Genomic DNA, 15,039 nt, shown 5'->3' on the forward strand with positions numbered 1-15,039 from the left:
AAAAAAAAAAAAAAAAAAAAAAATTGAAAATTTACAAATAATAATACTTTATTGTAAATACTCTTTATCGTAAATGCCATCTAGCCAATTAATTCTCACAGAAATGTTTTTGTTGATTTTTCTGCCAACCTCTTGATTCCAAAGCCAACTGTCACTGCGATTTAGCCATGATTTAACAAAATTAGACCACGAAGAAATGCTTGGCAACAGTATGACTCAGCGAAGAAGTTGCTGACGTCACTGAAGCGTGAATGCAGTTCTGACATGAACGCTAGTTGAAATGTTTGTCCGTGTTAATGAAGAAGACGAAAGTAAAACAACAAAGACTTGTGTCCAAACTCCTTCACCAGTGACATGAGTCACCTGTTGGCTGAACTGGATAATAATCCCCTCCATTTTTTGTGCCGTTCACAATGTATCAACTACAGACAGAACACACTGTTAAGTTTAATTTACATTACGAACATTGTATCCATCACATTCTTAAGACTGGACAATCAACAAAACGACAAATCAAGCCCTGATCTGTGGTGTTCCCCAGTCCCTGCGGTGCAAATACACTCCCCGTGGGTCACTGAAGGCAGACCCGGCAAGGGATGGGCGGTGCCCTTACCCCACGTTCCTCATGCGAGGCAATAGGTGTAAGTTACCTTAAGAGCACAGATGAGAGCAAAATGTAGTAAAATAAGGAAGTGATGAGTTTTTAGTATGTATTAGCTCGGTTTTAATATAATTTATTTAAGTATAAATTTAAATAATTTAATTTTTTAGCAGCTGTGTTTAACAACGAGCTTGCAAAACTCCTGAAAATTTAACAATCAGCTCTCACAAGCCAGCACAAGCCAGCTCCAACACACCACTGGATCTAAGGGAAGTAGCTAGAAATGAGAGTCAAGGACTCAGGGGAGGCCAGAGTCCCGTGGGAGAGGAGCTACTTGCTCAGTCTCCGTCTGACTCACTCCTTGTGGGGGGGGTGACCCTTTACAAAGTCCCAGAGGTGGGGACCTGGGTATTGAGGGTGAGCAGAAATCCCATCCATCCTGACCAGCTGAATGGGACCAAATGAAGACCCTCCTGATGGGAGACAGAGGTTAAATACACCCCTGGGGGCATAGTCATCCCCATTCTGTAGATGTGGAAACTGAGGCTTAAGGGAGCTGTTACTTATCCAGGGTCACTAGCTGCGAAGAGGTGGAGGCCACACCGACAACCAGGTTTGTTAGCTTCCAGACCCATCTCCTTTCTGCAAAGTCCTCCAGCGCCATCCCGGAAACAGCTCTTGGAGCTCGTGACCTGCGCTAGGATGGTCCTTGGATTTTAGTGCACACAACTTGAATTCTGTTCACCTTTCCCCTAATTAAAACCTACGTCCCTGAAAGAGATGACTAGCAACTTGAGAGCAGGACCCATGCCGAATATCTGTGGTATTGCCAGCGCTTAGAATTCCAGCTCATTGGCATCAGAAGAGATCTTAAGAACCACCTGGTTCAGAGCTCCCATTGTACATACAGGGAAAGCTGAGATCCCCGGTCAGACAGCAAGAACACCAGCAGCCTCAGGCCTTGAACTCAGGACTAGAACTCCTACCAACCATCTGAGTTGCTGGTGAATGACAACTATTCCAGGTAAGAGAATTAGAGGGGTTGAGCGAAATGAGATCTGAGAGCCAAAAAGCAGGCTTCCCCCTCCCCAGAAAGTCCCAACCAGATGGAAAAAGAGAGCAGAGGATATGGTATCCTCAGCTGGATTTAGGGGTGATTCCAGGAGAGACTTCCTGCCAGGGTGGTACCCTCGAGATTCTTTGAGAAAGCCCATAGACCAACGAAGTCTCCATAAGATGTTCTCATCATAAGTTCATTACTGCAGAGATGCGCAGGGTCAGTGGGGAAACTGAGGCAGGAAGGCAGAGCCTCAGGAACCCTCAGAGCCTGAGACTCCACCTGAAGACTTCTGAGTTCTCAGATTTTCATCCCTTTTGCCCCAGCAAAGCAGACCTCTTCCGGAGCAGGGGTGCCTCTTGAAGGACCACCTAGAACTTGTGCTCTGGCACCCAGGCAAGCAGGAAGCCGAAGACTGTCTGCTAAAGCCATGGTTCCAGCATTTTCCAGATGGACTCCTCAGCAGGCCGCAGAGACCTCAATTCGGCTGTACTGGATGCCAGCTGAGCTCTGCCTGTGGCCAAAGCTCAGGGTGAACCTGGAGAGCAGAGAGTAAGTGGGATCAGAGGGTGACGGGGCCTGGTGGCCTTCCCCGGGAGGTGATGGGAGTGGACCATACATGGGATCCCCATCCCATCCCCACCCCACTCCTACCTGACCGTCCCTGCTTCCTGCCTTAATGCGCATTTCCATCTTCTGGACCACCCAGCCGCTCCCCCCGGTCTTCCTGTGTCCACCCACGCCTCCTACAGCCGGTTCTCCTAATCACAGGACTGACCTTTCTAAGCACGAAGACCAACTCCTGTCACTCCTGCTGAGAAGTGACGTAACTCTCAGCCTCACGTCCAAGCCCCTCTCTGCAGCCGGCCTCTCCGGTGTCACTGCCCTCCAGTCCCATCTTCCCATTCCACCCCGGCCACATGGGTCTCCTTCTTGCTCTTCAAAACCCCCAGCTTGTTCCCACCTCGGGGCCTTTGCTCTGGCTGTTCCCTCTGCCTAGAACACTATCTTCCAGCTCTTGGAAAAGATGGCCTTTTCTCATTATTCAGGTCTCAGCTCAATTGCCACCTCTTCGCAGAGGCCTTCGTTGAGCATCCTTTCATTCATTCACTAGAGCTAGAGTCACTGCTGGCCTGTCACGGGCCAAGCACTGTTCTAGGCCCTGGGAATAGAGCAGTGAACATAACAGGTACACAAAAGTGTCCTTCAATGTCATGAAGAGCTCACGATCAACTTGCGTCATTAATGTACCCATGGTACACTTGGACCCTAGCTGAAGAAATGGAAAGTTCCACACTGCCCCCAAATCCACTGTTCGCTTTCTGACAGTTAACCTGCCTTATTTTCCTCATGATATAAACCCCACTCTCATTTATCTTATTCATGCATTTGGGTGTTCTGTAATCCATCTCTCCCCTTTGCATTAAAATGTAACTTCCTCCTCAGTCCAGAGACACGGTGTCTCTTGGTCACAGGTCTGTCCCGTGAGCCTAGTACAGTCCCTGGCTCCTAGCTGGCACTTGGAAAATATTTGCTGAAAGTGAATGAGCGGATTCCTGAGAAATTGGGATAAAAGATTTTTGAAAGCTCTTTTGGTGATCATATCACCCTGGGAATGGAAAGGTCTCTTCTGAACCCAAGTAACCTGATGTGAAAGGGAAAGGAACATGCTTATGGCACTCAGTGGCCGCTGATGGCAAGGGCGTCTGAGCCCCTCGGTTGCTAATGTCTCTCTAAAGGAGCAGAGGAAACAGACCGTTAAGCTGCAGGTCCCCATTTCCAACAAGCACATCTGCGGCATGAGGACACGAATAGAAGTAAACCCCACAGCAGTGGATGGTGGCTCCATCCAGCCTCCATCCTCTCGTCTCCTTGGGGCTCTAGGTCTCCTCTGTTGCATGTGATCTTCGTAGGACTGTCAATAGAGGCGGCTTGCCCTATCCTGGCCAATTTGGGGGTTAGGAGGGTGGGCACATGAACCAGGCTTAGCCAATCAGACTTTCTCCTGGGGATGTGATTCTTGTAGGGAGCAACACATTACTGAGAACCGTTGGTGCTGGGAGGAGGGTCCCATTAGTGCTTGCTTGCAAGATCTCTGGAGCTTCCCGTGTCCCCATGCTCCCTAAGGTTGAGTTTCTTTCTCTCTCTGTGGCCTGTGATATCAGGGGCCCCCTGAACGGTAAGGACTGGAGTGATGACTCACCCAGCCAAAGTTGGCTCTGCACCCAGCCAAAGCCCCTAACTTCCTGTCTTTTCCTGAGGCTGTAGAAGATCCAGCCTGCTTTCCCCAAGGTCTGGCCCAGACTCCTGAGTCCCCAGGTCCAGCTCAGTGTTCCCCTGAGCTTCAATTCCCTCCTGCCTCACCCTAAAGCTGGCTTCTGCCTGCCTTTCTGCCTCCTTAGCTTCTTATTCCAGAGGAGGGGTCTGGAATCTTCTCCCAAGAAAGCCGGTATGGCAGAGATTCCAGGTGACTCCTAGTATCTGTCCCTCCTTTATGTCTAGTAACAGCACCCTCGATGTTTAGGTGAGCACATGGACCCAGATTAAAGACCATGTTTTTCAGCCACCCCTGCAGGTGGATGTGGCCAAGTTCCGTCCAAAGGGTTGTAGGTGGAAGTGACGTGTGAATCTTTCAGGTTGTGTGTCCTCCTCTTCCCCTTCCCTCTTTCAGGGAGGTGGTGGCTGCCACGGGCCATGCGGAAAAGTTTATACTGAAGAGATGGCAGAGCGACAAGAGAGAAGGAGGCTGGGACCCTGGATGACCCCTTGAAGCACAGCTTCAACGCCAGCCCTGGGCCCCCTATATTCAGCCTATTCCATGCAGCCAAATCTGTCTCCTAACTAATATGGCTGGACTGCTGAGGGCCCCACAGGTGTCATGCAACAAACGGAGTGTGCGGCTCGCAGAGAACACTCTGGGGTGGGGTGGACCAGGTTTGAATTTTTACATGGACTCGTTCTGCATCCCTTTGGGGGCCAGGTTGGGGCTTGGCAGGAAGCTGCAAGGAGGCAAGTTCCAACTCACCATTAGAATGATTTACCGTTTTAATTTGTTATGGCCTCCCAGGAATAGAATGGGCAGTCAGACGCTGGTGACTCCCTTTACGACAACAGGCAACCTGGGGCACTTGCCAAGGGTGTTTAGGATTATGGTGGTTTCATGTCCCTTCTGACACCCCCCCAGTACTCTTTATTTCAACAGCCCAAGGTCCCTGATGCTAAGGTTTTGAACCCCTGTCTACGACCTACAGACCTTATGTGATCTAGCTCCTACCCACTTGGCCAATCTGATCTTCTTTCCTCCTCTCTTCCCTCCTTGCGCTCTCTGATCCAGCTACCCTGGCTTCCTTGTTGTTCCTTGCATATGCCAGATACACTCCCAACCTCAGGGTCTTTGCACCTGCTGCTCCCTCTACCTGGAAGCCTCGCCCCGCCTCATCTTTACGTGGCTGCCTCCTTCGCATTCACTTAAATGGTACCTACTCAGGGCATCCCTCTCTGACCACCCCCTCTGATTTAGCCACAACCCTGTGCCCCTCTGTCTCCCTCTCCACCAACCAGACCCTCTCAATATATTTTGCTCTGTTTCCTTTTCTTCCAGCTACTCATCACTAACTGAAATGCTTTTGTTGCTGCATTCACTGGCTTATTTTCTGTTCCCCTCCCCTACTAGAATGGAAGTTCGGTGAGGACAAGGACCTTCTCCATCTTATTTTCAGACACATTTCCTACGCCCCGAACACCGTGTGGCATGTTAACACCCACTGAATGAGTAGATTATGCTCAGAGCTCTTTGTGTGTGATTCAAAAGGCCATGATTATAATATTTTGTTTCTCTGAGCTTCCATGACTCTAAGAGTCTGTGGTTTTAGGATCTAACTATTCTAACCTCCTATGAGTCCATAACTGCATGATTTTTAAATTCCTATGAGCTGAGCTCAAAGTCAAATTAAACTCTGTTGTAGGAAGACACAAAACAACTCAAGGAAAAGAGTTCATGTACGAAGACAGGACAAAACTCACTGTATCCAGGCAGTAAGAACACCAGGAAAAGAAGAAAAACACTCTTTTGCAAAGGGAAAGTGTAACGGCTAAAATCCTGAAGCAAAGTGCTCAGGGTTTGATGCCACTCTTCCCCCCAGCCTAGCCCTGGTCCCCTTACCGTCTCTTCTGGAATTGCTGGTCTATCTCTGTCAACGACTGGCCTTTTGTTTCAGGGACAAATAAATAGATGAAGCCCAGGCCGAAGACAGCAGTCAGCCCGTAGAGCAGGAAGGTCCAGGACAAGCCAATGGCACCTGGGAAAAACGGGGTGGGAGTGTGGGCAGGGCACAGCCTGGGCCAACTCCTCGAACGCTGAAAATCAGTTCACCCAAAGCAGATCCTCTAGATGGTAGATTTGCAGAATGACTAACACGCTGTGAGATAAAAGTATCTTAAAGCAGGAGTAGGACTGGTTGTCCCAGAGGCAGGCAAAGGGCCGGGGCCCAAGTCCACCAACATCTTGGCCATACACTAACCAGAGGTGCACACTTGGCCCCCGAAAATGTGCATGGAGGGAAAATGACATCCACCTCAGCCGCACAACAGCTGCGGGGGCAGCCTCGGCAAAGCTCAGCTCCAAGAAACCATCCTCGGAAATTCCATGAACTGGTTTTTCAATGAATCGAGCATTCAGCCAATTTGGCGTGTGACTGCTTTGCAAGAGAAGGCAGAAGCCTCAGCTCCATGCAGAAGGCTGTGGAGGCAGAAGCACTAATTATGTTTCGGACACCATTCTCACCTCCAACAGCCAGGGCCACACCGCCTCCGAGCAGCCACCCTTAACCAGCTTGACCTCCACTTAATCCTTATTCCAGCAGGGAGAGTGCTGGGCTGGGAGAAGGAAGACTGGGTTCTAGTCTTCTAACTAACTGCCTGGCTAGACTTGGGAAGGACGTATTTCCCAGTCTGTGAGATGGGGATGATAGGGATATGATACAGTTCTAATAAGCCCTCCCTCCCTCCCTATTCCCTCCTTCCTCTCTCTTTCTCACTCATTCATCCCACATAAAGGGGATGCTTGAAGACTGAGGCGCCAGGGAGAAGCTTGGATTCCCAGAGACTGTGTATGGGAGACAGGCATGGTGGGTGGGTTCTTCTACCAGTATTTCTCACAGTCCCCCAGGGCTCCTCCTTTGAAGAGGAAACACTTGCGTGCAGGAAATGGGAAAATAACTAAACCCTAAGAACTGTGCCTGGGGGCCCTGCAGGGAAGGAGCCCCGCCCACTTTGGCCTCGATGACCACTGGCCTTGGGTCAAGAGCGTCCTCAGCATCTCAGAGACCCTTCCCTGGCGTTCTGGGGTTTTCTGTGACTTATACCTGGACGATATGGAGGCCCAGGCTCTGTCTGGAGGCAGTTGTTTCTGGATCTTAAAGGAACCGGGCCAAGGGATTAGGTCAGAGGACTCACCAATGAGGTCAAGGAAGGAGAGGCTGATGAAGAGGTTGGCAGCCCAGTTGAAGCTGTTGCAGAAGGCAAAGGCTCGCCCTCGGATCTCCACGGGGTAAACCTCGCTGAGGACAAGCCAGGTCACTAGGACAGGAGAGCAGGGAGGACTCTTAGGCTGCAGCTGGGTTTGCCCAGAAAACTGAGGGGTTTCCCGGGACATCAGACTTTCAGTGTCCTGGGCAAACTGGGATGGTTGGTCACCCTATTCATTAAACTCCTTTCCAGCTAAAACCCTTCTGAGTGAGCTATCCAGGGGCACATTCTGGTTTTATGAGGCCTGAAGCTTAGGGGCCTTTATAAGAAAGAAAATATTACAAACGTAAATTAGGCCTCTGCCCTCGGAAGAAGTACCTTCAGAGAAGCAAGGAGCCCTGAAATCTGAGTTCATTGTTCTCATGGTCAAGCCACCTCTAGTCCCTCTGAGACCCTGATGGATTCGGTCCCCAGCCTTCCCACTAGGAGAGGTGGAAGGCTCCAGAGTTACCTGCGAGAGAACTCCCACTTACCTGGTCCAAAGCTAAAGGAGAAGGCGCTCACAAACAGCATCATGCAGACCAGTGCGGTCCAGTGCAGCAGGGCATGCTCAGGGGCAGGAGAAGGGGGTGCAGCGGGCACGATGCTTAAGGCTGGCAGAGGAAGGGCAGTGGGGTCCCCAGCTCCCGGATGAGGCTTGGTTTTCTCAGAGGTTGACAAGACTGGCTGCCCTGGGCTCTGGTCGGTCATTGGCTGCAGAGGCGGGGCCAAGCCACTGGGCAGGCCAGAGTCAACAGGGAAGCCTGACAGCCGAGTGGCATTGGGCACGGCCAGGCAACTTGGGCCCGAGTCCATGGGCACAGCAAAGCTGACAAGGCCTATGCCACTGACCGACAGGGCCATGAGGGCACAGCCAGTGATTAACAGGGCCCTGCGGCCCACTCGGTCCACCAGCCCCATGGCGGTCAGGGTGGCTGCCACCTTCACGGCGCCAAGCCCCACGGAGGCCAGCACAGCCGAGGAGGCCCCACGGAAGCCGACTGAATGGAAGATGGTGGAGGCGTAGCACAGCACGTTGGGCTGCCCTGTTAGCTGCTGGAAAAGCACCAGCCCCAGCCCCACCATGGTCCGGCCTCTCATGTTATCCCTGGTCCTGAAGAGGTCCAGGAAGGAGTATCTTGGCCTCCCCAGGCCCAGCTTCGTGGCCTCGCCTCCCTGGAGGGGGATGAGGTCCCTGTGGGCTGCAGCATCAACTGTACCAGGGGGGAGGAGGAGGAGGCTGAGGGACTGCAGGAGAGCAGGCGCAGTGGCCCAGCCAAACATATGCCTCCAGCCCCAGAGGGCACCGGCCAGCACGTAGTTGAGTGCATAGGAGAGCAGGATGCCCACGGTGACGCCTGCCTCGTAGAGGGACACCAGCACTCCCCGCTGCTGTGGCCCCACCAGCTCTGACACGTAGATACAGCAGGCCATGGAGGAGAGGGAGATGGCAAAGCCAGCCACTGAGCGGCCCAGGACCAGCCAGGCCAGGGAGCTGGCCAGGCTCAGGCTCAGGCTGCCTGCCAACAGCACCAAGTTGCTCCCGAGGATGGCTTGCTTCCTGCCATAGCGGTCGATGAGGAAGCCCCCTACCAGGGAGGCAAGGAGAGCCCCCAGGAGCAGACTGCCCACCAGGAGCTCCTGTTCCGAGCAGCTTAGCCCAAAGTCAAGCTGAAGTGGCAGTAGGGCACCCGATATGACTGCCAGTTCATAGCCAAAGGTCAGGCCACCCAGCAAAGACACAGAGGCACACAGTGCCAGGAAGAGTGAGGGTCGGCCTGGAAAACAAAAGTAACAGGGACAGAGTCCAGAATGTTTCCTGCCAGAGCATCCACCCAACCTCCTCTCCCTCTGTCCACCCCTCCATCTCTCCATCTATTCATGTATCCTTCTACTACCTCCATCCATCTATTCATTTATTCATCCATCCATCCATCATCCATTCAACCACTTCTTGCTTTGTCCGTCCATCCTTCCAACTATCTAATCCGTCCATTCACCCATTTATCCACATACCCACGCATGCATGCATCCACCCATTCGTTCACTTCTTCCTTCATTCCATCCGTCTCTCCATCCATCCATCCATTCATCCACTTCTTCCTTCATCCATTTCTCCCTCCATCCTTCCTTCTGTCCATCTACTTCACCCATTCATCCATCCATCCATCTACCCATCCACTTCTTTCTTCATCCATCCACTCCATTCATTCACCCATCTATTTACTAATCAATCTATCCACCCAGCCCTTCATCATTCACTCCTCCATCCATCTATCTGCTCCATCCACCACATTTTCATCCATTCATTGGCCCATTTATCTTCCCCTTAATTCACCCAAACATCCATCCATTTTTTGATCCATCTATCCACCCATCTTTGTATTCCATCCCTTATTTACCCAGACACACACCCACCCATTCATGCATCCATCCAATCATTCCAAAATTTATCTGGCATCTACAACACACCAGGCAGTGTTCTTGGGGCTGGCAATACAATGGTGTTTTCAAAGATCTGACATTCTAGTAGAAAAAGGCAAATGATAAATGAATTAATATATAATATAATTTCAGGTGGTGATGGGTGTCGTTTAAAAAAAAAAAAAGGCAGAGAAGGGAATTCCCTGGCAGTCCAGTGTTTAAGACTCCACGCTCCCATTGCAAGGGGCCCGGGTTCGATCCCTGGTCAGGGAACTAGATCCCCCATACATGCCGCAACTAAGAGTTCACCTGCCACAACTGAGGAGCCCCTGAGCCGCAACTAAGGAGCCCACATGCTGCAACTAAGGAGGCGGTGAGCTGCAACTAAAGAGCCCTGGAGCCGCAACTAAGGAGCCCACCTGCCACAACTAAGGAGCCCGTGTGCTATAACTAAGACCCGTGCAACCAAATAAATAAATATTAAAAAAATAAAACTACTTTCTGTGTATTCTTGGATTAAATAAATGAAGAAATATATTAAGAATGATGGAAGCCACGTTTAAAAAAAGTAAAATAAAATGTGGCCAATGTGATTAAGGAACTGCACTTTTAATTTATATTTAATTTTAATTAAGTGTGAAAATAGCCACATGTGGCCAGCAGCTGCCATATTGGCAGAGCAGTTAAACGGGTTGCTCTTAATTTTTAATTCACATACATAAACAAATATTTCTGGAAACGTCAGGAGTAATCCAGATGTATCTGTCTCACCCGTCCCCACCTGGACCTGACAAGAACATTCATAACATTATAGCCAGATTTATGGAGTGTTTGATCTGGACCAGGCACTGCTTTGAGCACTTTTAGTGTAATAGCTCATTTAATTCTCACCACAACTTTATGAGGTGGGCTTTTGTATTATTTATGAATGAGTAAACTGATCATCAGAGACTTGCCTAAGGTCAAGAGTAGTGAGTAGCTGTGTCTAGATTCAAAGCCAGGTGGACTGGCTCCACGATCCCTGCCCTTAACCACTCCATTATTATACCTTGGCATAATAAGATTTCACCCTGTTCTCTTACTTCTGTCTCGCTCCATCTATGTTAGGCAATTTTTGTGCAGGGGGGAGGAGTTTCATGGGTAGAGGAATCACTCCCCACTTTCTGCTCACCTTTCTCCCCATCACCTCTGCCCCCCAGGGAATAGCCTCCTACCGTTCCCTGGCTGGCCTTGTCCTTCCTCTTCATGACCATCAGTAAATACTCTGGGGAGATTATGCTGCCCGGGTCCTGCCCCTTCTTCACCTCCCTCTGCCCCACCTCCCTCGGTTTCTGGAGTTTACTGCCAGAAGGGAAGGTTCTTCCAGGCCATGTGAGGCAATCAAGTGAAAACACAGAATTTTTCTGCCATTTCCTGGGCTCTTCTTGAGGTGAATGGGAACCCAGCCAAAGGGCTCACAGGCAAAGCTGACTGTCCACGGGTTCTGCTGGAAAATGCAGTAGGACAGGTTCAGGTCACAGTGGTAAGAGCAGAACAGCAAAAGTAAAAGTGAGATCAAACAGTAATAATAGCAAGTGTCATTGATGGAGTATTTCCTCTCTGCAAAGACTTTAGGTGCCTTCTCTCAATTTATCTTCGTAACCACTCTAGGTGGTACTGCTACAATTATCCCCATTTGACAGATGGGAAAACTAAGGCTCAGAGTGTTCTCACAGCTGGGAAGCAACAGGATCAGAACTCAGACGCTGACCCATCTGGTTCCCAAACCCATGCACTTAAGAGCTTTGCTGGATTGACTTCAAGCAAGAAGGGCCGATCAGAGATAGGTGGGGTGTGAGAGAGAGCAGGGGCATAGGGGGCAGATGTGGAGGGGAAATAAAGTTCTCAGGAAAATCCCAAGTCACAGAGCATGGTGAAGTGCTACTGACCCACGGAGCTGTGAAGGACAGCCTCAGATGAGTCAGGGCCGCTAGAAAGATGGGGGAAGAGGATTCTCTTCCTTAAGCTTTCCAAGGCTCCCACCATATGCTCCATTAAGTCCTAACTCCTTAGCATGACCTCCCAGGCCCTTCATGAGCTGGTGGCCCCAGCCCAACTCCTTGGCCACCTCTCCTCCCCACCCCTGTCCCCACCTCTCCAACACACCCTGCAAACACTGGTTCCCGGCACACACCGTAGATTTTCATGCCGCTCTGCCTCTGCATGTGCCTCCTCTCCCTCTCCTGCTCCACCTGTGTTTCCCAAATGCCCACTCATCCTCATCCCGGGGGACCTCTGATAATACACTTATTTGGTATCAGTCTCGCCGGCTCTGTGGGGAGCTGCCCTTCCCTGTCCCATCTTCAACTCTGCCTCCGGATCTGGGGTAGAGATGACCTCCCTACTCTACCCCCACCATCCAGCTCCAGAGGTGTGTCCATGACCCAGATCTGATCAGCCAGCAGGTTCCCCGGCCTTGGACAGTGGTGAACGTCACGTGGCTGAACCTGAGCCAGTGAGAGCCGGTCCAGTCCAGGGTGTTTGCTTACTTGGGGTACTGAGCTGGTAGTTTACCTGCCTAGAGCAGCTGGGGGCCATCTCCCCTTGGGAGAGATTCCTGACAACACTGCCTGAGCCCCTAGATCCAACCATGCCTGAAGCTGTGGACTTTTCAGTGACCAATAAATAACACCCCACTCTTTTTTTTTTTTTTTTTTTTAGGTTAAGCTAGTTTGAGGGAGTCTCTAATTCCTGTACGTCTTCCTCAACTTTCCAAGTCATATTTTTCACTTCCAACCAATTCTGCTTTCTCCTGCATTTGCTCACACCAAGTAATTGAATAAGTGATGTGTTTACCTTATTGAACTGAGCAGGATGGGGACAGAGACTTACTGTCTCTGTGCCTCCAGGGCTCCAGCCCCACCCTGACACCCAAGATGGGCTCAATAAAGCTTCTACGGAGTGAACAAATGACTGAGTCAGGGTCCAGGGCGGTATCTCCACATCCCATTCCAGGACTGTGTCAGATACATTTGAACTTAATCTACTGCTCTAGAGCAGCTGGAGGAATCCTACGATAGCCCAAGTCAGACCACATCATTCTGCTCAGAGCCCTCCAAGGCTCCCACTTCACTCTGAAAAAAAGCCAATGTCCTGAGAGTGGCCTTCAAGGCCCTGTAGGACCTGCCTCCCTTCACTGGGCTCCAGCCACACCAGCCTCCTTCCCGTTCCGCCTCACTCCAAGCCTGTCTCATCTCAAGGCTTTTTATCAGGTGTCACCTCTGCCGGGAAAGCCCTTTCCCTCCATCTCAGAGGCCCCAATCCCCCTTCCCTCTGGTCTCTGCTCAAACGTTGCCTTCTTATGAGACCCTCCCTGGCCCTCTACTTAGAAATGCAAACTCCCATGGCACCCAGCACTTCGTATCCCCTTCTCTACTTGTTTTTCTCCATGGTACTTTTCATCATCTGAAATAACTATATGTTTTACATATTTATTGGGCTCCCCAAGCAGAATGTCAGCCCCAAAGGAACAGGAATTGTTTGTTTGTTCTCAGTTGTCTCCTGATGCTGGGGACAGTTCCTGGCATACAGTAGGCACTCAGTAAGTACTGGTTGAGTAAACAGATGACTGAATGAATGAATGAACTCAGGACATAGGGAATCTAGAGAGAAAGGATCTTGGCTTTTGAGCACCCTGGGGTTGAGGGGCAGTAGGGTCCAGAGCCTGGAAGGGAAGTAAATCCTGGCCTCCAAATTAGAGTGGCCTAGCCTGGATTTAGGAACCACTCTTCCTTTCTATGGATCGTCTGTCTAAATATAGTATATGAAGCTGTCCCACACTGGAGGAAACCCCTCAGTTCTCTAAGCCTCTCACTGTGGCGGGCAGAGCTGCCCAGGGAGAGAATCAAGGGGCAGGTGAAGCGGAAAGGACCCAGGTTTTGGGTGCCCATATCACCAGCTGCAAGTCCCAGGGCACCCTCAGTTGGTGACACTAGAGCAGCATTTCAACCAGAGTCACAATGTATTGGGTCCCTCCCCCACCAGAGACCTGCTATGTCTACCCCTGAAACTCCAGGGAAAGACCAGGTTTGAAACTGAACCACGCAAAGATGCTCACCCAGAAGGCTGGCTTCCAAATGTCCCAGCAACAGGTGATACTTACAGAGCAGTCACTATAGCCAACCTCACATCCTTTTCCAGAAGCCATACCTGTGTCAGCTGCCTTCATTCCTACAGCAACCCTGTAACACAGGCACTGGTGCCATTCCCATTTTACAGATGAGGCAGCTGAGTCACAGAGAGGTAAAGATGTTTGCCTATGGCTGTAAAGTGACAGAGCAGGCTCTGAACTCGGGCAGTCTGACTCCAGAATCCCAATGTTGGGTGTGATAAAAAAAATAAAAGCTCATGTTAACTGACCATTTACCGTGGGCAAGTGGTATATGGAGTAATTAAGTTCATATTCTCATGTCATTCACATGGCTTCCCTGTGATAGGGTGTTTTATGGGGACCGTTTTGTAGATGAGGAAACTGAAGGTCAGAGAGCTTAACTACACTGTCCCAGGTCACGATGCACCTGGGAAGTGGGGGAAGGAGGGCTGGTACCCTGGTCTTTCTGACCCCAAAATCTATACACAGGGCCACTGAGTCCCCGAGCCCTAAACCAATGTCTGCCACATAGTAGGTGGATGAATATTGACCCTTTGATGCTTCCGAATCCAGAGAGAAAAACAGAAACCTTAGTCCCCTGGAGCAGAGGTTTTGTCTATTTTGTGTAGGCCAGCATCCCCGGGCCTAGAACGGCGCCTGGTGGGAAGTGCTCCGCGAGCGGATGAATGAATTTGCTCCCTTCGGAGCCTCCACTTCTTCCTCCGCAGAATAGGAACAGTTTCACTCGCCTGCTGGACGCTGTAAGGCTTAAAGCGGTCAGGAAAGGGTCTGGCCCCGAGCAAGCTCCCAGTATCAAGTAAGGAGCCCTCTCAGGTCACTTTTTTTCTGGGCAGAAAGGAGCATGGAAGGAAGTGGGCCCACGTCCCTTCCCAGCCACCAGCCAAGGCCTGCTGTCCCGGCTGCCACCCGAGTGGGCTGTATCTGGTCGGGGAGCTGCAGCTCAGGGCAAAGAGTGCGCGCGCAGGGATGGGGTCGCCGGCCTTCCCTGCCCGCAGCGCCGATCGCGACTTACCCATGCTGAGCAGGACTCCGAGGCGAGCTGGGGGCTCTGGGGACCCGGGCGCGCATCCCCCGGCCGAGTCCCCGCCTCCGCCGCCAAACTTTCCGGCCCGCCTCCAGCCTCCGTCCCTCCCTCCCCGCCTGCCCGCCGGCAGCGCAGCTGCCACGTCGGCCAGCCCTGGGCCCCTGTGCCTGGAGGCGGGACAGAGGTGCGCCCTGGACGTCCCCAGTCTGGCCCGGCCTGGCTGGGACCCCACCCACCGTCATCCCCACTGTGGGGAGGACCCCACAAGTTGTCTTTCC

General features: G+C 51.3%; 1 protein-coding gene across 2 annotated transcripts; it reads right to left on the reverse strand.

The window, feature by feature from the left end:
* Positions 1-88: 88 nt before the first annotated feature.
* SLC2A10 (solute carrier family 2 member 10) lies at positions 89-14,824 on the reverse strand. 2 transcript variants are annotated; one of them, XM_024746834.1, is made up of 5 exons: positions 14,750-14,824; positions 7,658-8,941; positions 7,113-7,235; positions 5,821-5,956; positions 89-2,196 (listed from the first exon to the last, which is right to left on the reverse strand). In XM_024746834.1, the coding sequence occupies exons 1-5, from the start codon at positions 14,751-14,753 to the stop codon at positions 2,118-2,120; spliced, it is 1,626 nt and encodes a 541-aa protein (XP_024602602.1). In that variant the 5' UTR covers positions 14,754-14,824; the 3' UTR covers positions 89-2,117. The 2 variants fall into 2 exon arrangements, with proteins under 2 accessions (XP_024602602.1, XP_024602601.1); XM_024746833.1 differs by lacking the exon at positions 14,750-14,824 and having other exon boundaries at positions 7,658-9,038.
* Between the last annotated feature and the right edge of the window lie 215 nt (positions 14,825-15,039).

This window comes from Neophocaena asiaeorientalis, unplaced genomic scaffold (assembly GCF_003031525.2).
Source record: "Neophocaena asiaeorientalis asiaeorientalis breed wild unplaced genomic scaffold, Neophocaena_asiaeorientalis_V1.1 scaffold132, whole genome shotgun sequence".
In the NCBI taxonomy this organism is placed as follows: Eukaryota; Metazoa; Chordata; class Mammalia; order Artiodactyla; family Phocoenidae; genus Neophocaena; species Neophocaena asiaeorientalis.

Excerpts from the sequence above, each read along its gene's own strand:
- SLC2A10 (XM_024746833.1), bottom strand. The coding sequence starts at position 9,038 with ATGGAGAGATGGAGGGGTGGACAGAGGGAGAGGAGGTTGGGTGGATGC. Across the intron at positions 5,957-7,112 it reads CTCCTTCCTTGACCTCATTG|GTGCCATTGGCTTGTCCTGG; the intron begins GTGAGTCCTCTG and ends CGTTTTTCCCAG. Across the intron at positions 2,197-5,820 it reads CAGCAATTCCAGAAGAGACG|GTTCACCCTGAGCTTTGGCC; the intron begins GTAAGGGGACCA and ends TCTGCTCTCCAG.